The sequence below is a fragment of the Stomoxys calcitrans genome, chromosome 1 (assembly GCF_963082655.1).
Source record: "Stomoxys calcitrans chromosome 1, idStoCalc2.1, whole genome shotgun sequence".
In the NCBI taxonomy this organism is placed as follows: domain Eukaryota; kingdom Metazoa; phylum Arthropoda; class Insecta; order Diptera; family Muscidae; genus Stomoxys; species Stomoxys calcitrans.
Genome location: NC_081552.1, coordinates 180,650,522 through 180,672,382, shown reverse-complemented (window position 1 = coordinate 180,672,382; position 21,861 = coordinate 180,650,522). Strand labels below are relative to the sequence as shown.

At 39.8% G+C, this 21,861-nt stretch overlaps 1 protein-coding gene across 1 annotated transcript in view; it reads right to left on the bottom strand.

The window, feature by feature from the left end:
- The window catches only part of LOC106091120 (uncharacterized), a gene marked incomplete in the record, with an annotated part of 385,355 nt that overhangs the window by 33,383 nt on the left and 330,111 nt on the right, over positions 1-21,861 (bottom strand). The window contains 3 exon segments of the mRNA XM_059367987.1: positions 4,405-4,477; positions 11,311-11,316; positions 13,177-13,266. Coding sequence (XP_059223970.1) covers positions 4,405-4,477; positions 11,311-11,316; positions 13,177-13,266 — 169 coding nt within the window.

Below are 21,861 nucleotides of genomic sequence, written 5' to 3'. Positions count from 1 at the left end.
ATACATGGTGAGATACAACGTTACCCACTTTCGAATTCTCCAACCCCGTTGGGGCTATAACATATGATCTACTGAACCGATTTACATGATGTTTTTTTCTGAAGAAAGTTCTTGGCATGATCTATACAGTTCAATAAGGCTACTTGATTATGCTATAAGGTAACGTTAACGAGATATGAATAGTTTCATTTGGAAATGTAAACATTTTGCTTTGGTTTTTATACCCTCCACCATAAGATAGGGGGTATACTAATTTCGTCATTCTCATTGTAACTACTCGAAATATTCGTCTGAGACCCCATTAAGTATATATATTCTTGATCGTCGCGACATTTTATGTCGATCTAGCCATGTCCGTCCGTCTGTCCGTCCGTCCGTCTGTCTGTCGAAAGCACGCTAACTTCCGAAGGAGTAAAGCTAGCCGCTTGAAATTTTGCACAAATACTTCTTATTAGTGTAGGTCGGTTGGTATTGTAAATGGGCCATATCGGTCCATGTTTTGATATAGCTGCCATATAAACTGATCTAGGGTCTTGACTTCTTGAGCCTCTAGAGTGCGCAATTCTTATCTAATTGGAATGAAATTTTTCACGACGTGTTTTCTTATGATATCCAACAACTGTGCCAAGTATGGTTCAAATCGGTCCATAACCTGATATAGCTGCCATATAAACCGATCTTGGGTCTTGACTTCTTGAGCCTCTAGAGTGCGCAATTCTTATCCGATTGGAATGAAATCTTGCACGACGTGTTTTGTTATTATATCCAATAACTGTGCCAAGTATGGTTCAAATCGGTCCATAACCTGATATAGCTGCCATATAAACCGATTTTGGGTCTTGACTTCTTGAGCCTCTAGAGGGCGCAATTCTTATCCGATTGGAATGGAATTTCGCACGACGTGTTTTGTTATGATACCCAAAAACTGTGCCAAGTATGGTTTAAATCGGTTCATAACCTGATATAGCTGCCATATAAACCGATCTTGGGTCTTGACTTCTTGAGCCTCTAGAGGGCACAATCCTTATCCGATTTGAATGAAATTTTGCATGACGTATTTTATTTTTACTTTCAACAAATTTGTCAAATAAGGTTCAAATCGGTTCATAACCTGATATAGCTGCCATATAAACCGATCTGGGATCTTGACTTCTTGACCCCTAGAGGTCGCAATTATTATCCGATATGCCTGAAATTTTGTACGACGGATCCTCTCATGACCATCAACAAACGTGTTTATTATGTTCTGAATCGGTCTATAGCCCGATACAGATCCCATATAAATCGTTCTCTCTATTTTACTTCGTGAGCCCCAATGGGCGCAATTCTTATACGAATTGGCTGAAATTTTACACAGGTCTCCAACATATAATTTAATTGTGGTCCGAACCGGACCATATCTTGATATCGTTTTAATAGCAGAGCAACTCTTTTCTTATATCCTTTTTAGCCTAAGAAGAGATGCCGGGAAAACAACTCGACAAATGCGATCCATGGTGGAGGGTATATAAGATTCGGCCCGGCCGAACTTAGCACGCTTTTACTTGTTTAGTGTTTTCTTAATGCTAAATATGATCCAGATCAGCCAATATTTAGGTATAGCTGCCTTGTTGTTCGATTTTCAGATTAAATGCCTTAAGCATATAAAAATGTATTTTCCATCCAATGTCGCTGAAAGTTGGAATGAGGAGTTTTGTTAGATCTACAAACAACCATGCCGAATTCGGCCCAGATCAGTCAAAGTTCAGGTTCACCTATCTCTTCAACACATTTCGTTTAATTTCTATAATACAAAATAATAAAGAATTGCAAGTTCCAAAATTAACAGGGGTCCACATTTTCCTATACTTTTGTTATGAACTCTTAAATACTATTCCATTAGGTAAGGTTAGGTTTAAGTGATGCCTAGGGAGATGCCTAGTTCCTACCGTTGAACCTCCCAGATCGCTTTAAAAAGCCCAGTAACTTGCGAATGTTTACATCCGCTAAATCAGACAGGTTCTCAAAGAAATGAGAACCTAAAGTGGAACTCCTTCTAACTGCTAGTGCGGGACACACACACAGAAGGTGTTCTATAGTCTCTTCTTCCTCGATGTCCCTACAGCTCCTGCAAAAGTCGTTGATGGCAACCTTCAGTCTGTCAGCATGTTTTCCGATTAGACAGTGACCTGTCATGACGAACACAATGATTGAGACTTCTGTTCTAGCTAATGAGTCCACATAGTTTTGGAATGCTCACAGCCCCCTCTTTGTGACCATCTACCATTCGTTGCCCTTCGGGCCTGGTCCTGAATACTTAGCTTACATGTCGCTAGAGGCATACCCACAGATTCCAGTATCCATGGAGTGTGTATGGTAGTTCCTAGTCTCGCAAGCTCGTCTGCTTTAGAATTCTCTTGGATATCCCTGTGGCCCGGCACCCAGAACAGGTGAATTTTGAACTGTTCAGCCATCACGTTGAGATATCTGCGACAGTCGAGGGCGGTTGTTGTATTCAGAAATACGTTCTCCAGAGATTAAATGGCTGCCTGGTTGTCGGAGAAGATATTTATGCCAATCGTCGTAACGACATTATATCTTAGCCATTCCACCACTTCCTAAATTGCAAGGATCTCTGCTTGATACACACTGCAGCGGTCGGGTAACCTCTTCGATGTGACCAGTTCTAGATCTTAAGAGTACATTCCAAAGCCCACCTGGTCGTTTAGTTTGGAACCATCTGTATAGAAGTCTATGTAACATCTGTTACCAGGGATATCGTAGTTCCAATCGTTCTATTAGGAATAGTGGTACAGTAATTTTTATCAAAAAGCGGTTCAGGTAGGGTGTAATCCACACTGCTTGGGACATCGGATATTGTATCAAGTATAACACAGTGTCCGTGGCCGCCACATGACCAATGAGAAAGATCCCTCAACCTCCCGGCAGTGGTCGCTACAATTTGGGTAGCCACAATGTCCAGAGGCATAAGATGTAGCATTAAATTCAGTGCATCAGATGGTGTCGTCCTCAGTGCGGCTGTGATGCACAAACAAGCCATCCTTTGAATCCGGTTAAGTATTGAGCAGTAGGTGGATTTTTGAAGCGCCGTCCACCAGACCACATCACCATATAGCATAATAGGTCTGACAACTGCAGTATATACAAGCGGTCTAAATCACCAACTTTTGCCAATGGCTCTCTTGCAGGTGTATAGGGCAAGAGTGGCCTTTCATGCCCTTTCCAAAATGTTTGAATTTCCTGTCCAGCAAAACACCCAGGTATTTTTGCGCTGTCTGTAAATGGAACAATCTCTCTACCCAAGGAGACAGGTACCACTGTAGGCAACTTGTACCTCCTGCTGAAAATAGCTACTTCTGTCTTGCACGGATTTATACCCAGACCACTTTCGGTAACCCACTTTGCTGCTGCACGAAGAGCTTCCTTAAGTATCTCTTAGAGAGCTGGGAAACTTTCCCCTAACCTCAATTGCCACGTCATCAGCATACGCGACCACTTTTACGACTTTTTCTTCCAGAGAAGTAGAGGAGACAGTACACCTCCTTGAGGTGTTCCTCTGCTAACCCATCTTTTTAGATCCACAGATCCCAAGCCTGCCGTAGCGCATCTTTTAGTATGTAAGTTATTAATAAACTTTCTTACGGTAGAGTTGATGCCTAGAAACTCCAACTTCTTTATGATCGACATCGGTTTTACATTATTAAAAACACCTTCAATGTCCAGAAATGCTACCATTGCATATTCCTTGATAGCGAGAGAACCCTCTATGCAGCCGAATAGGTCGTGAAGGGCTGTTTTAGTGGATTTGCCATTACTATATGCATGCTGCTGCCGCGACAGGCGATCTCCAGGGATCCTTGCCCTAGAGAGTTTTGGGTGCAAGGAGTCAAATTTTCATTGTTCTTATCGGTTATATAAAACAAATGTGTGTCCGGCTAAACTCCAAATGGACATATGGACCATATTCGAACGCTTGAAACCCCACTCTTTCACACCCACAAAATCAAATGTCAAGTAATAGTAGTAGTGGTAAAATAAAAAGATTTGCCGCCTTTTTATCAACAAAGGGCATAGATCCTATCTCTTTTCCCCCATTTAATGTCAAGCAGGCTACTCAATGACTCTATTAGTCAATATTGAATTTGAAAATTAGGTGATAGCTCTCGACGGCGTAGGCGCAAGATCAAAGACTCCTCAAAGTGTTGTGGGGAGCTGTTGGATGGTTATTGAACATGTAATGATAACCAAACGATTTGATTGACAGTCAATGAGATAAGGGCCGCGGCAATTTGAATTCATATTCCGAATACATTCTTCTTATCAATTATTAATAATGGAAAAAAGTAATAATCAAAATAATATACTTATTATATAATAATAATGTGGGAAAATTTCACTACTTACTGTAGGTGTTGCAAAGTAAGGCAAATACATTAACCCGTCCAAATTGCATGGCTATGTGCAAAGGAGTGTAGCCCTGTTGAGAAAATTAAAAATAATAGGTAAACATTTTTTTTCATATTTTTTTTTTTTAATAGTAAAGCCAAACCAATACAAATGGATTTGGCGTAAAATTAATATTCTTTTGTTTGTAACTGTAAGGCGTAACCATTTTAAAATCCAAAGAGTTAAGAATGACTAGAACAAAAAAAAAAAAAAACAACAACAACGTGAGCAACCATATCTAATAGATCCCTTTGTGTTAACCCACCAAAGTGTCAATCATTCCACATTTGATGGTGATAGAGGTGTTCAGATATCACTGCCTTACACACAAAAACTGATTAAATTGAAGATGTACCCGGAGATGGATGAGTGACTGACTGAACGAATCAGCGGCAATGACAACGACAAATCATTTCATTTCGTTTGTTGCTTCTACAAATGTGTTGCCAATTTCAATTTTATCCCTACTATTGTAGTAGAAGTGTTGTATGTGTGTGCACTACCATATGTATACGAGAGTAAAAAAATATTTAAATTTTTAAAATTTCTCATTTGACAGTTACCAAATTGAAATAGCAAACTTGCTCAATGTTATGTTCATTTCATTTGCCTTCCATGTAGCAATGCTGCTGCTGATGAAGATGGGAGTGACTCAACCCTTTTGGCAATCATCCATCCAACACTATACGCATAGCACATTGTTGCGAGATTCGTTATGGTTTCTTTATTGAATTGAAATTGTTTTATATTTGCTGGAATCTTTGGAAGCTAGTATAAAGAATGGGGAAAACGGCATGCTGAAAATGTTGAGCCTTACTGTTATTGCCACATCTGACTGTTGCTGTATCTGACTAAAAGGGGTGTTGGGTTAGGTTCGTGTCCATACGTTTGAAATAGGTATGGAGGATTTTATCGTGTCCCCTGTCGGAACCATACCGTTCTCTCGATATATTACAGAAGAGGTAAGTGATACATTTGCAAAGTCTTCCAGATTGCTGAAGAACCGACTTCCCAAGGTTGCAGCACTTGAGATCATTTAAACTCGTACATAAACAAAATTAGTGAGCGATGGTTTTATCGCCATCTGCACCAAGGGTCTATTACGCAGTGCCCAGTTAGTAACATTTCATTCTTTCATCATGTTAATCAAGCAGTTTTTCCGATATGCCCAACTCAACTCCATTCCGTATTGTGAATTTGGTTGCTGGTTCCGTACACTGCACGATGGGCCCAGTTTCAGAGGCAAAAGTCCATTTTGGAACTTTGCATACTTCATAAAGTGAAGACGCTGTTGTATGCCTATGAGTTTGGAAAGCCCAAAACAAAACATTGAACCTAGGTGGCAGCTTTGTATTTCGAAATGATCTGGTAACGATGTCGGTAGTTATTATGATAATTGTTATGTTTTTTTAAACCAAATTTTGAAAAATAAACATTTGCGTTTCAAAAAAAAAAAAAGTTTATATTTAGTGCACTATAACTATATCTATGTATAATGCTCCTAAAGAGATGTGTAGCAGCGCCACTTAACAACGTTATTGGCAATTTATAAATTTTATGTTAAATTTATCTATGTTTTATGTATTTCGCGGTATCAAATTACATTGTAATAAACTATTATACAACAACGTAAATAACAGCGGGAGATGCATATCTCACTCTATCGTTTAAGCTCTCTATCTCACAAATAGAGAATCCAGCTAACAAATTTTTCCGATTGCGGTCCGACAATCGGATGAAGCATCCTATATCGGATCTGATGTCTTACCGACATCGTTACTAAAAACGAGAGAAGTGGTTGTCATGTTATCGGAACGACACGGCTGATGTCGGATGTCCGATATCGGACCGATGTCGGAGTAAAATTGCGAAAATTTCGGAGGGGAAATTTTTGGGCAGTACAGAATCGGGACCGAATTCATAGACGATTTTCGACCGATTTCTTGACTAATGTCTTACAAAATCCGGACGATTTCAGAATGAATCGGTTCGAAATCGTTAGGATTTTGTTCCTAAATGTTGAAACAATAAAAAAACATCCCTCATGCTCTGTTCTTACTTATACGTTTTAATGTTAGGCACGTAATGCATTGGCTTCTATGTATGCATTTTTGTATTAGGCAGATAATTTGTTGTTATCAAATACGAATGCGGATCGATCTTGTGACTCTTGTAAAAACCTATTTAAATGACAACACCTAATGTAAAATTTTCATTCCTGCGCCAACTCATTGTTAATAAAAACATTTAGTGGAACATTGATCTGGTTTTCATTTTTGGAAGACACTGATATAAAATTAAGCGAAATATACATTAAAATAAACAAGTAAAAGCGTGCCGGGCCGAAACTTGGGAACCCACCTCCATGGATGTTGCTCTAAAAATATAAACCAACTAAATTTAGTTGAAGGGCATAATTTTATTCTACATAAAAAACTTCTGTCAAACCAGCAAAATTAAAGCTTCTAGGAACCGAACGAGGATAAGCTTGTTATCGGCTTGTTGTGCGCTCTAAAAACTATAAAGTAACTTTAAAAATAAAATTTTAAGTTAGGAATTCCGTGCTACTTACAAAAACCTTAATTGTTTTCAATACCACTCCCCTAAGTTGGTTCATGTCTGGTATTGTGTCTTTACCTAAGTGCCGGTTGTTGTTGCTGTTGTAGCAGTGTGTAATACACTGAGGCGGCAGCCCTTGCCGATGAAGAACTCTATCGGGTCAATCCGGTACGTACAACCGGCTGCCGGTATCTGTTAGACGCGAAAGCCGGGCAATGACAAAGGAAATGCTCCAACGTCTCATCATTTTCCCCGCATACCCTACACATGCTACCACTTGCCGTACCAATTTTACATAAGTGAGCTCGTAGTCCTATGTGTACCGTTATGATTTCAGTAATAGCCTCATCTTCTCACAATCTGGATCACCCCATAGGATTTTCGCCGTCCTATCGACCGTTTCGCTGTTCCACAATGTTGCAAGCGATCGTTGCCCACTCCCTTAACTCGGAATGCGTCGACCCGAAAGGCTTCGGGTTAACCAAGTTTATTGACGGCAATTATCTGGCCTTCACCGCCAAATCGTCTGCCCTTTCATTTCCCCTTACACCGTTATGGCCCGGCACCCAAGCGATGCGGATTTTCCATCCTCAGAGAAGGCGTTAATCTCCTTCTTACACTACAAGACTGTTCGTGACCTTGCCATACGGGTTGTTATTGCCCTTATGGCAATTTTACTGTCGGTAAAGATGTTCACACCCGACGTCCTCGCGTTAGCAACACACCACTTCACGCATTCCGTGATCGCCCGGATCTCCGCCTGCGGGACTGTATAATGATCAGGCAGTCTATAACAGATCTCAGTCCCTGGGTTCTCAATGTAAACCCCCAGGCCCACTCTGTCCTCTAGCTTTGATCCATCCGTGTAACATGATCTTCCAGATGGCAATACTAGAGTTCCGTCAATCCAAGACTGTGCCGATGGCAGCGGTGCATCGCACTCGACTTCAAGATTCATCTCAGATATCCGATCGGAAACCTCTTCCTTTCCTTCCAGGTTTCCTATCGTCGCTTCGATTATACCACGATAGTATGAGCTATTCCCATCCTCTCTCCATTCTCCCATCGCCTTAAGTCTCATAGCCGCAGTAGCTGCCTCACACTTAATCTGCATGTCAATGGGTCGGATATCTAGTATAGTCTCCAGTGCCCTAGTGGGCGTGGTACTCATCGTTCCACCTATGCCAAGACAACATGTTCTCTGAAGCTGTTGTATGGTCCTTATGTTGCCTTTTTTTCAAGCAGTCCACCAAACAACTGAGGCGTAAGTAAGTATTGGTCTAATCACGCTCCTGTAGAGCCAGTGGACTATCCTCGGATTCAGGTCGCATTTCGGGCCTACGGCCCGTCTACATAGCACCCAACATCTGTGAGCCTTCTCAGTACGCTCCTGAATGTGACACTTCCAATTAAGTTTCCTGTCCAAGATCACACCTAAGTATTTGACCTTCTCAGATATCGAAATCGTCTTATTGAGGAAACGTTGTGCGTCAAATTGGCCCACCTTCGTCTTACTCGTGAGCAGGTCTTCAGTCTTCTCTGGGTTAACATTGAGACCTCTGTGTCTAGCCCAGTCATATGCCATCTGCAAGACCCTTTCGGCCCTTCTGCATAGCTCGTTCGGATCCTTACCCCTAAGAAGTATTATAACATCGTCTGCGTAGCAGATGGGTTCAAATTCCTCCCCAGTCAGCATCCGTAATAGGTCATATATGATGTCTCTCATAGGAGTGGCGATAAAATGGATCCCTCTGTGGCGTGTCAATTGCTACTTTCTCCCTTATATTTACGCCCTGGGACACGCAATTTATCCACCTGTTCCATCAGGTACGGATGACTTAAATGGTTTGAAACTCCTCAAGGATTCCTTCACCATTAATTCCGTAATTATAAACCATCGATCAATATCATTATTCCCACATTCCAGTGTCTCCGTGAGTCCCTTCGTATCCTGTAAATGGGCAAATGGGTTTGCATCAAAAGCCTCAACATGTCCTCCGTTGTCTTTGCTCTCACTCCGTCATTAACGCTATCGACCTGTTCGCAGAAAAGCTTCCAGGAGGCACGTTTTGTTGCTCGGGTAATCTTATTGTATTCCTTGAGCAGTGTGTAATACACATCCCAATAAACTTCCGCTTTTTTATGACGTGCTCTGTTAAAAAGTCTGCGGACCTATTTCCCAATATTGCGGATCTCGCCGGTCACCCAGGGTTTTACTTGGGCTGATTTCCTTTCCCGAAGAGAACAAGGTGTTACAAACGGCATGACTAGATTAGTATACCCCATCCTATGGTAGTGGGTATAAAAATAAAAAATGGCGATAAGCCTACAACTGGTACGGTTTCATGTCAAAGTCATTAATAACCACTTTTCTTCGCTAAATGGTCACAAAATATTAAGAAAATTATATTTTTATACCGTACACCACCACTGTGGTACAGGGTTTTGTTACTTTGTGCATTTGTTTGAAACCCTAAGAAGGAGGAGAGCTAGACCCATCGATAAGTATACCGATCGGCTTAGAATCACTTCCTGATTCGATTTAGCTATGCCCGGCTGTTTGTCTGTTCATTCATCGGTGTACAGGTCGCATTTGTTGTCCACAAGTAAGGTAAAAATCGGTTCAGATTTAGATACAGCTCCCATATACATATTTCGTCCGATATGCCCTTTTAAAGCTGAAGAAGCCACAATTTTGGACCAAAATTTTGGCTTTTTTTGGCGTCCCAACACGTGTCCAAAATATAATGAAAATTGGTCTAGATTTAGATATAGATCCCATATATATCTTTCATCCGATGTGGCCTTTTCAGTCTTTAGTATCCACATCTTTGGTCCGATCTTTACAAAATTTAACATGAGAAGTTTCGTGTGACCTCTTGATCCGTGTGCTTAATTTCATTAAAATCGGTTTAGATTTAAATATAGCTTCCATATATATGTTTCATCCGATTTGACCTTTTAAGGCTGTAGAAGCCACAATTTTGGTCAGATCTTTTCAAATTTAGCACTAAGTAATTTTTTCTGACGTCTCTAATGTGTGCCAAATTTAATCAATCAGTCTTTTACAAAGGCACTTAGACAATTTTAAGTCCATTGTGACACTACAGAAGCAACAGAACAAGGCTTCTGATGGGAATCAAACCCATGACCCCTGCTCACGCCTCCAACTCGGCTACCGGAGTGCCTAGATTTATATGTAGCTCCCATATATATATTTTTGTAATTTTTGTATCTTGCTGTTTTATTCGATATTTTAGTAAGTATAGAAAATTAATGACTGACTGACTAATTTGGACAAAGGTTCTATTTATTAAAATTAGTAGAGAGACTCGGTGGTGTAGGGTATTATATAGTCGACTGCGCCCGACTTTAGCCTTTCCTTACTGGTTTGTTATAAAAGCATTGTGGCTTAGGTAATAAAAATATTTTTTTTTAAAAAGTACTTGGAGTAGTTTTTGAAGTCGAAGTCGAGCAATCTTCCCGAAGTCGGAGTTGAGTCGAAATTGCTCGGCTTCGCAGTCCTGAAAGAAACAATGATATCCTTCGAAAAATATCCCTTAAACAGTACTCTCTGGGTACGGCCCTCAAAGTAGGATGATATCCAATCTAGAAGAATCGATTGTCATTCCACAGTAGCGACAGACCTAGTCTCTGGTGGGAATCGAACCCATGACACTCGCTCTGGTAATCCGAGCACGCTACCATGGCTACCTTTTATCTTAAGTTTGCCAAACGCTTGAAAGTGCAAGCTCTTTTTGTAAGGTTTTGTACATTATTTTCCTTGTTGCAGCAGAGTTATTTGGGCTGTTTCAGGTAAAGATTTCTCATATAAAACAAGTAAGAGTGTGCTAAGTTCGGCCGGGCCAAATCTTATATACCCTCCACCATGTCACCTAAATAGAAAATGGATTGCAGATCTCACAACTGCTCTCTAACATCAACTACAAATAAATCCAACATTTTTACCAAACTTTTCATACTACTCGCCACTTGATTAACATCACAAAAGGATTGAAATGGTAATGTTCACACAATATCGTTGTTGCTACATTTGTTGTTTCTAATAAAGTGATTTTCAAGAAATAAAACATGTCACCATGTGTTTCATATGTGTTATATATAAGTGAAGCCAAGGTATGTCCTAAGTGCAAACGCTTGACTGCTGACAATTGTTGTATTAAAAGCAATTTAAATAGAATATATCAATAAAGGATTTGTTTCATGATGTTTGCCTTTGTTGTTATTGAGTGACTGAGTCAAAAATATTATGAATCAAACATTTGAAAAGATAAATATACTTACCCCATTCTAAGTATAACAGAGTTGTTAGACGCCAAATCAGAAAATCACACGAAAAGAATAAAATAGAAAAAAATTTATTAGAAAAATAGGAATTAGTATTAAACAAGTATTGGGTTGCCCAAAAAGTAATTGCGGATTTTTCATATAGTCGGCGTTGACAAATTTTTTCACAGCTTGTGACTCTGTAATTGCATTCTTTCTTCTGTCAGTTATCAGCTGTTACTTTTAGCTTGCTTTAGAAAAAAAGTGTAAAAAAGTATATTTGATTAAAGTTCATTTTAAGTTTTATTAAAAATTCATTTACTTTCTTTTAAAAAATCCGCAATTACTTTTTGGGCAACCCAATAAAAAGGCATTAAGTTACGCCGGGCCGAATTTTGGATACCCACCACCTCAGGTATATATGTAAACCCCCTTTCGTTACAATCCGGTGAAAATTGGACAACTTATGCACCCAAATTCGGCACAGACATTGAGTGGTCTCATTAATATAAATCACTGTTGAATTTTGTATTTGAAATTTCAACAAAATCGGGTAATAAAAAAAGATTTTATGAGCTTCAGACCCACTTAGTTGGGGGCCACCGTAGCGCAAAGTTTAGCATGTCCGCCTATGACGCTGAACGCCTGGGTTTGAATCCTGCCGAGACCATCAGAAAAAATTTTCAGCGGTGGTTTTCCCCTCCTAATGCTGGCAACATTTGTGAGGTACTATGCCATGTAAAACTTCTCTCCGAAGAGGTGTCGCACTGCGGCACGCCGTTCGGACTCGGCTATAAAAAAAAGGAGGCCGCTTATCATTGAGCTTAAACTTGAATCGGACTGCATTCATTGATATGTGAGAAGTTTGTCCCTGTTCCTTAATGGAATGTTCATGGGCGAAATTTGCAATTTTGACCCTTAGTCGGCGTATCGGTCTATATGACAGCTATATCTAAATACAGTCCGATCTTTGCTATATTTGGTTCAGATGGCGGGTGGCCTAGAACTACTTACTGTTTCAAATTTCAGCGAAATCGGATAAAAAATAAAGCTTTTATGGGCTTCATACCCTTAATCGGGAGATCGGTCTATATGGCAGCTATATCTAAATATAGTCCGTGGTTATATTAAGCTCGAATTTCGGGAGGCTCAAAACAACTCACTGTTTCCAATTTGTTCCGGTTAAAAAATAATGCTTTTATGGGCTTCAGACCCTTTATTTGGGGACCAGTCTATATGGCAGCTATATCTAAATATAGTCCGATTTAATCCATATTAAGGTCAAAAGTCGGGTGGCTTAAACTAATCACCGTTTCAAATTTCAGCGAAATCGGTTAAAAAATAAAGTTTATATGGTCTTCAGACCCTTAATCGGGAGATCGGTCTATATGGCAGCTATATCTAGATATAGTCTGATCTAAGTTATATCTAAATACAGTCCATATTTGGGTCAGATGTCGGGAAGCCTAAAGCTACTCGCTGCTTGAAATAACAGCGAAATCAGATAAAAAATAAAGCATTTATGGGCATTAGACCCTTTATCGGTCTATATAGCAGCTTTATACAAATATGGTCCGAATTGGCATGTTTAAGAACCTAAACAGCGTGCATCAAAAAAACGCATCTGTTTCAGCTCAATATCTCATCTTTTGAAGGCTGTAGAGTGATTACAACAGACGAACGGACAGACGGATAGACGGACAGACACGCGGACATTGTTAAATCGTTTTAGAATTTTACGACGATCCGAAATATATATACTTTGAAGGGACGGAAATTGATATTTCGATTAGTTGCAAACGGAAGTGCGAAATTAATATACCCGCTATGCTACGGTGCTGGGTATAAAAATCTAAAATTAAGTTCTTGATGAGTACAACTTACGGTTGTAGCATTTACATTAGCCTTATAGGTTCCGGCTATAAGCTTGATAACATCTTCATTGCCATGTTTGGCACCCCAATGTAGAGCGGTCTGAAAAAGAATAAAATGTAAAAGATAACGGTTCATAATAAAGGGTGATTTTTTTGAGGTTAGGATTTTCATGCATTAGTATTTGACAGATCACGTGGGATTTCAGACATGGTGTCAAAGAGAAAGATGCTCAGTATGCTTTGACATTTCATCATGAATAGACTTACTAACGAGCAACGCTTGCAAATCATTGAATTTTATTACCAAAATTAGTGTTCGGTTCGAAATGTGTTCATTCACCGTAACGTTGCGTCCAACAGCATCTTTGAAAAAATACGGTCCAATGATTCCACCAGCGTACAAACCACACCAAACAGTGCATTTTTCGGCATGCATGGGCAGTTCTTGAACGGCTTCTGGTTGCTCTTCACTCCAAATGCGGCAATTTTGCTTATTTACGTAGCCATTCAACCAGAAATGAGCCTCATCGCTGAACAAAATTTGTCAAAATTTGAACACATTTCGAACCGAACACTGATTTTGGTAATAAAATTCAATGATTTGCAAGCGTTGCTCGTTAGTAAGTCTATTCATGATGAAATGTCAAAGCATACTGAGCATCTTTCTCTTTGACACCATGTCTGAAATCCCACGTGATCTGTCAAATACTAATGCATGAAAATCCTAACCTCAAAAAAATCACCCTATAGTTGATAAAGATTCTGTTCTTTGACTAAAATTTGGATTTTTTGATAAAATACAATTCTGTGGTACAAATTCATGAAAATAAGGATGTAAGGTTTAATTGCCAGTCTGTTCTGGTTTGCTAAGACTTACTTCGATAATATAGCCCTTTGGGATATTAAATACACAACAGAAGGAAGCATGTCTTTCAGGTCATCGCACTAAATAATTTTTTTTTTGCAATGAGGGCACGCATCGCAAAGGAAGGTGCAGAACAGTTTCTATTCAACCAGAATACAGTTAGTTTTCTATAAAAATTAGATTTTTATAGAAAAGTTTCTATAAAAAAACTAAATTTAACAAAAATTTCTACAAAAACCAATAGTCTAAGATTTTTTTTTTTATAGAAATAGGCCTCTGAGTCAAGCCAAACAAATTCATTGTCCCAAAGTACAGGTAAAGTGTTTGTGAGCGCATTTTAATGCAACCTAAAGTGACAACATAATAAAGACCTTGTCTGAGTACGCCATTTGTCTTAAAATATTTGCAACATTTTTATTACGCTTGCTTGCATCCCATGCCTTGCCATTCGTTTGTCCCTCCATTCCATTAGCTATTGCAGCATATTGGCATTGCCGTCCGAGAAAACAGTAATTGTCCTGATTCTGCAGCTCTTCTAAAAAAAGTTCCTTGCTGTTTTTGGCAACGAAAGGTATACATACATACCCGTACAAAGAGGAGTGTTTTGTTGCGTGTATCCCTAAACAGAGAAATTACATGAAGTTAAACAAATCGCTGAACAAAATAGGGCGACGCTAAAACAAAACAAATTCTCTAAAACGAAGTACATACTCAAATTCAAGGCTTTAATCCATATGGGTGTTTAAATGTTGAAATTAACCCTTGTATTATGTATGATGAGTAATTTTAGCAATTAGGTAGGCTTTCAGGAATACAATTTTTGTGAATAATTTAACGAAAAAGTACCATACGATTATTTGGCAGGCAACATAGAAAATATCTTCAGAAATTTACTTACTTCGTATCTTTTCCACAAACTAAATATTTATAAAGATTTTATTGAATACAAGTGGAAATCTAAAACTTTCAATGATCTTTTCTTAACATAGAATATACATTTTAAACATGTACAAAAGCGTTGATTTAGTTTTGTTAGATACTATTGTGTTAGAACTAAAGGGTGATTTTTTAACTATTATCTTTGTGGCAACACTGGTTTAAACAGCTCACGCATGTTTTGTGCTTTGTTTCACTGCCAAACATTTTCAGTTTGGTCTATAATTTAACCATGAATCGTCTTACAAACCAACAACGTTTGCAAATTATTGAATTTTATTATCAAAATGCGTCCTCTGTTAAGAAGGTTCATTGCGCGCTTCTTCCATTCCAAAGACGAAGCTTATTTTTGGCTCAATGGGTACGTCAATAAGCAGAATTGTCAATTTTGAAGTCCTAATCAGCCAGGAGCATTGCAAGAACTTCCAATGCATCCAGAAAAAGTTACAGTTTAATGAGGTTTATGGGCGGGTGGCATCATTGGGCCGTACTTCTTCAAAGATGATCCGAATCGTATCATTACTGTGAATGGTAAGCACTCAAGAAGTCAAATCGGGAGAATGGTTTATATGGGAGCTATATCAGGTTATAGGCCGATTCGGACCGTACTTGGCACAGTTGTTGGCAGTCTGAACAGAACACTACATGCAAAATTTCTGCCAAATCGGACAAAAATTGAGGTTTCCAGGGGCTCAAGAAGTAAAATCGGGAGATCGGTTTATATGGGAGCTATAGCCAAATCTGAACCGATGTGGCACATTTGCAATCCCCAACGACCTACATCAATGTTAAGTCTCTGGAACCCGCAATTTTTGTCTGATTTGGTTGAAATTTTGCAAATGCAAATGGGCCACATCGGTTCAGATTTGGCTATAGCTCCCATATAAACCGATCTCCCGATTTGACTTCTTGAGTCCCTGGAAGCCGCAATTTTTGTCCGATTTGGTTGAAATTTTGCACATAGTGTTCTGCTTTGACTTCCAACAACTGTCCCAAGTACGGTCCGAATCAGTCTATAACCTGATATAGCTCCCATATAAACCGATTTCCCGATTTGACTTCTTGTGCCCTTATAAGTTGCGATTTTTATCCGATTTGGCTGACATTTTATGTCATGCGCCTCAACAACTGTGCCATGTACAGCCCCAATAGGTTTATAACCAGATATAGCTACCATATTTAAGCAGAATCCATGATGGTGGGCACCCAAGATTCGGCCCGGCCGAACTTAGGACGCTTTTATTTGTTGAAGGTAATTTGGGTAGTGGAACAGGCCAGCATGGCATACTGAATCAAACTCCTTTTCTATATCCAGTAAAGGGACTCAGGAATTTCTTCAGCTTATTTCGTCTAAGACCCCATAATCTGTCGAAAGCACTCTAACTTTCGAAAGCACTCTAACAAAAATTGCGACTTCCAGAGGCTCAAGAAATCAAATCGGGAGATCGATATATATGGGAGCTATATCTAAATCTGAACCGATATGGCCCATTTGCAATCCCCAACGATCTGCGGTATTAAGTATTTGTGCAAAATTTCAAGCGGCTAGCTTTACGCGTTCGAACTCTATCGTGACTTCGACAGACTGACGGACGGACGGACAAGGCTGGATCGATTCAGAACGACAAAACGATCAAGAATATATATACTTTATGGAGTCTTAGACGAATATTGATTATAAAAGAAGGTTTTGTATAAAATGTCATTGAAAAGCTCATAAAATCTTTAAAAAAATTTATGTTCACAGAAAATTGGATTTTTTTCAGAAAATTACCATCCATGCGTAATGACCCATATAACCGATAAAGTACCCATTTGGTATTGCATATCCTTACATGGATTCTTATGTACGGAAAAGATGTTGTTGGAATGGTGGCTGCTGTTGTTGCTGCCGATGATGTTTCTTCAGAGAAATGCCAAAACCAAGTTGGCCCGAAATAAATTGACATTTAATGGAGACACTTTGTTCTGAACCTGGCAATTGTTGTTGCCTCTCAAGCATATTCATCCAACTGTCCGTCCAGCTGTACCTCTGACTATTCATGAGTAAAAAAAAAAATTGAACGGCGACAGCGGCAGTGGCGGCACAATAGCCAACAACACAAAGCCACACTAAACCAACATATGTATGCATGGATGGATTAAGACCCACAAACATATGTAACGAGAAAAGAATCCAAGTCCAAGAAACAAAAAGACCGAAACCGTAGAGCCCCAGCTATCGCTAAATAAAATCTAAGTGCATATTTGTAGGAAGAAACATTGCCATCGATTGTAGTACCACACCAAGGATAAAGGAATTGCCAGGGTGGATGCCAGAGGCTGGAGGGAGGAGGCTTTAGATTGCAAGCAATCTGCCTGTACTTCCAAACACATTTGTTCGGCCATCAATTGCCAGCTATTGTTATGCTCATTCTTTTTCTCCCAGCTAGATGGCTGGTCATGCCTGCAATCGATAGTGAGTAGCCAAAATATCGGAAGCTTGCTCGAACAGCATCTGTATCTGCTGGAGCATCGGCATCAGCATTGTGGCCGTTTTCCTGCCGAAGAAACTTTGAATAAAATAAATAAATTGCCCAGTATAAGTGAATTCTTGTTTCAATTATATCCATGTTAACATAATAATTTAGTGAAACGAGGCTCCATTTGTGTTGCCGCTCGCTCATACGCAATGTAATGCATCTTTGCATCGTCTTGCATCTGAATGCATGCATGCATTGACGGTACTATCATCTGCTACAACTTGGGCATTAAAGCGTTAAGCGATACGATACGAATATATGAATGTGCATGGCGTTCAATACATCTGCTACCTGCGTAGGAGATATTGCAACTCGCTTAGACTGTCATATTATAGAGAAAGTTGGGGACTATAAATTTGAGAATGTTAGAAATTGTACATATCTCGTCAACACGGTAAACGAAACGAACGACATTTGAAGTAACATGATAATGACTTATAGAGGTTGTTGTTGATTAAGCAGGCAGTTCAGGAACAATGTCAGCATATACATGACTTCGTAGCATGGGTTCTTGCGAGAGAAAGTCCCTTGGCCCCTACGGCCAATTCGTCTGCACTTTCGTTCCCACTTACTCTATAATGCACAACCTCGTGCAGGGCAGTCTGCACGGACCCTCCCTTGACATAGGCATGCTGTTTATATTTGAGCAGTTCGCTGGATGTCCTACTCTTTAGAATGGTGTCCACAATACCTTCCATGTTTTTGAGTAGAAAGGACGGAAGGCTTATAGGTCTGTAGGCCTTTGGTGTCACATAACTTGCCTTGCCGGGCTTGGGTATGAATACCACCCTTGCCTCCTGCCAGGCTTTTGGAGTATATACAAAGTCCCAGGCACGCTGTGAATATATTGACCAGGTGGGGCGCCAAAAAGTCGGCCTCCTTCTGTTGTAACGCCGGGAAAAGTACATCAGTTCCGGGTGACTTAAATGGTTTGAAGATCCTCAAGGATTCCTTCACCATAAATTCCGTAATTAAAAACCTACGATCAACATCATTATTAACAGATTCCGGTGTCTCCGTGAGTCCCGTCGTATCCGTTGTCTCTGCTCTCACTCCCATGTCGTCTATTAAAGTTTCAGTTTGGATATGGGTTTTTCAGAGAAACTTTTTTTATCTTCGCGGCGCCATTGAAGCTATCGACCTGTTCGCAGAAAAGCTTCTAGGAGGCACGTTTTGCCGCTCTGATAATCTTATTGTATTCCTTGAGCTGTGTGTTATAAATATCCAAATAAACTGCAGCTTTTTTACGACGTGCTCTGTTAAAAATATACACTAACTCATCCACAATTTACCATCAAAGACAACCGTTCCATTTCGAAAAGGCGGGATTCTATTCTGGACCTCCCGTAAACTGATTGATTCGCGGCTGCTGTGTTTTGTTGTACTTGCCTGTTTGCATTTATTAGTAACTAGCCGGACAGGGCCCGCTCCGTGGCGCCTTCTTTCACTCTATTATTTTATCTTAGCCTTATAAGTGGCACGGTCAGAAAATAAGACCTGTTGGGGGGCTGGTACGACCTTTCAGATATATAGCCCCAATGTGGATATCATAGTGGTGCTCTACTCCCAAATACCTTTAATTTGAGCCTTATATTGGTATGGTCGGTAAATAAGTCCGGTATGGGAATATATTTGGGGTCAGGTGGACCGTCCTATATCAGATTCGTTCTCTAGTCTTAAATACCTTTAATTTGAGCCCCATATTGTCATTATTGGTTTGTATTTCCATTTAGTGGGCTTTGGAGGTGGCGCGGCCCCCTAGGTGTGCCACCCTAAACAATGATACCAAATTTCTGTTTTCGAGTTATTTTAAACAAACTTAATTTTAAATTGCCCAACCCATCTCCGAGATCTGGAGTTTTTGAAATTAAGGTAAGGGGGGAGTCCGCCCATTATAGTTAGGATGTTAGATGTACTTCATTCTTTTGGTTTTGGTGGTGAATTGGAGTAGCCAAACCCTTTGCCCCGAAAGTGGAAAGTGGAGATCAGATTCATACTCTACTCCCCAAAATCACATTTGAGCTACATATTGCTATAGTTGATATATATATATATGTTCTTTAGGGAGAATTTAGGTGAGGCATCCCTGAGCCTCCTTATTGTCATAATCCACAAATACGACCACTTTAAAGGGTATCTAAGGTGTATTCGAGGCTAAAAAGCGTAATCTACTACCAAAGACCTTTTATTGCTGTCCTTTTCTATCCTGATCGGCCTTCATATATTATTTTTGCTCCTTTTTTTTAGGTAGGATCAGGAGAGGCGATTGCACTCTAACACATCCTTTCATTTGGGTACAATATATTCTAGGTCGTCCTACATGAAAGTTTTGTATTGTTTTTATTGGAGAGTGTCGCTCCCCCGACGCTAAGACCCAAACGACGAATTATTTCACTCTTTATTGTCGCGATATACATGTCCTGCTGAATGGCAGGACGGCTGGATGTGAGCCAGATTCTTGAATCCTTATTCAACATGATAATTCACATATTATTCAGCTCGAACTTCACGTCCTATTGGTGGTCCGGTCCCTGGCTCTATCCCGTTCGTATTCAACTCCCAAAGACCTTTTATTTGATATCCATTTTGTGACATTGGACATTCATGCCCGTTTTGGGGGTTTCTGGGGTTGGGGAAGCCCAGTAGACACCTTGGACTCTTACACTCCAAGACTGTACGAGTTTAGTATTGGCAGATATTGAATCAATAGGATCTCGTGTTGTTGGTATTTAATCGTCATCATCATCTTACCTAAGCTAGTCTTTTTGAAAATTGATTTTCCTTCTAAATCCCCAAGAGAGTCCTCCAAGTTTAATTTGACAAGTTGACACTTTCTCTTGCCATTGGAAAATGGGGTCAATTGTACCAGCACTTTAAACTCTCGGACATTTATGAACCAAGTAGAGCTCACTTCTTTATATTCCCGCCTGAATGACATCATGTTTATTTAGTCAGCCAACAAATTGTTACCCTATGGTAATAGCTTTTAGTTGGCGTTGTCCTCCTGCATTTTGTGACAAAAGTCAATAACTACTGTATTTCACGTTGTTGCATGTTATTATCTCTTTTTTTTGCTTTTTAATAATATGCTGGCAATTTGTTAATAGCTACTTTAGTTCTTGTGCACAATTATAAAAAAAAAACAGAGAAATAATGGTATATCTCCGATATCACTGGCCTGGGGTTATCACGAAAAGGTAGTTCAGTTGTGGACAGCGCATTCCCTAGGCAAAGGGTGATAGAGACCTCAATGACAATCGACAAGTTGGCATAAATTTACACATTTATTTTTATCATCTGCCACTAATCTGTGGCGTGTAGTAATGCAACATAAAAGAAGTATGACGGCAAAATTGGTGACTTTGCAGCAACTGTAAATGGAAGTTGGTCAGGATATGAGTAAAGTAGGGGGTATTTGTTTGTGGACGCTGAAACATATTAAGTTTAACAATTAAAAATGGTCTTTCCAAGTTTGACTGAGCTTCCAATGATCTCTCGTGAACTCGTGCTCACAAAGACTTCAGCAGTGGAGAGATTTCTCGCACAACAAGTGCTCTCTGTTTGAATTTTTAGCTCCATTTATGGGGTTTCCTTCCTTCAGCCGAGACTAAACGGCATATCGTTGAGCGACACTTGTTCGCAGAGTAGTCTTAAATAGCTGATGCCATGTTTAAGATTTTTAACAGTAGGTAAGTCCTCCATCTCATAATGGAAATAGGGTAAAGTAAGCCTGAACGATCACAAGTACTTGCAAATAAAGATAGATGGAATTTGTAATCGCCAAAAAGAAAACATTCCATAACCTTATGTGTAGATGTCTCCCGGCTCGGAAACGCTTGGGTCATTTCGATGGTATGAAATTCCTGACTCCGACGGTTAACAAGTTTTTTATTTGTGCAATTGTCACTCCAAAAGGAGCTGGTTCATAACAAGATTGGTAGATGGCAGATGCACCGGAGCCGATTACCTACACCCACAAAAGGTCCTGTCTTTATCCAAAAAGTCGGATGGTTCCACTTATATAGAGTGTGTAGACTATCTGCCCAACCCCCGTAGTATCCTCATGCTTTTCTACCTATGATTCCCCTAATGAAAGATTCAAACCTAAAGTCAATGAGATAATTGGACCCTATCAATGCAACGTTAGACCTGGTAAATCCACCCTGGGCCAGATATTCACACTGCGCCAAATCCTGGAAAAGACCCGAGAAGGACAAATCAATACCTACCATCTCTTTGTTGACTACAAAGCTGCCTTCGATACTCCTTTACGTTCAAAGGAATTTCAAGACATGTCTGAGTTTGGTATCCCTGCAAAATTAATAAGACTCTGCAGGATGACACTTGCTGATACGCGTTCCTCAGTAAGAAT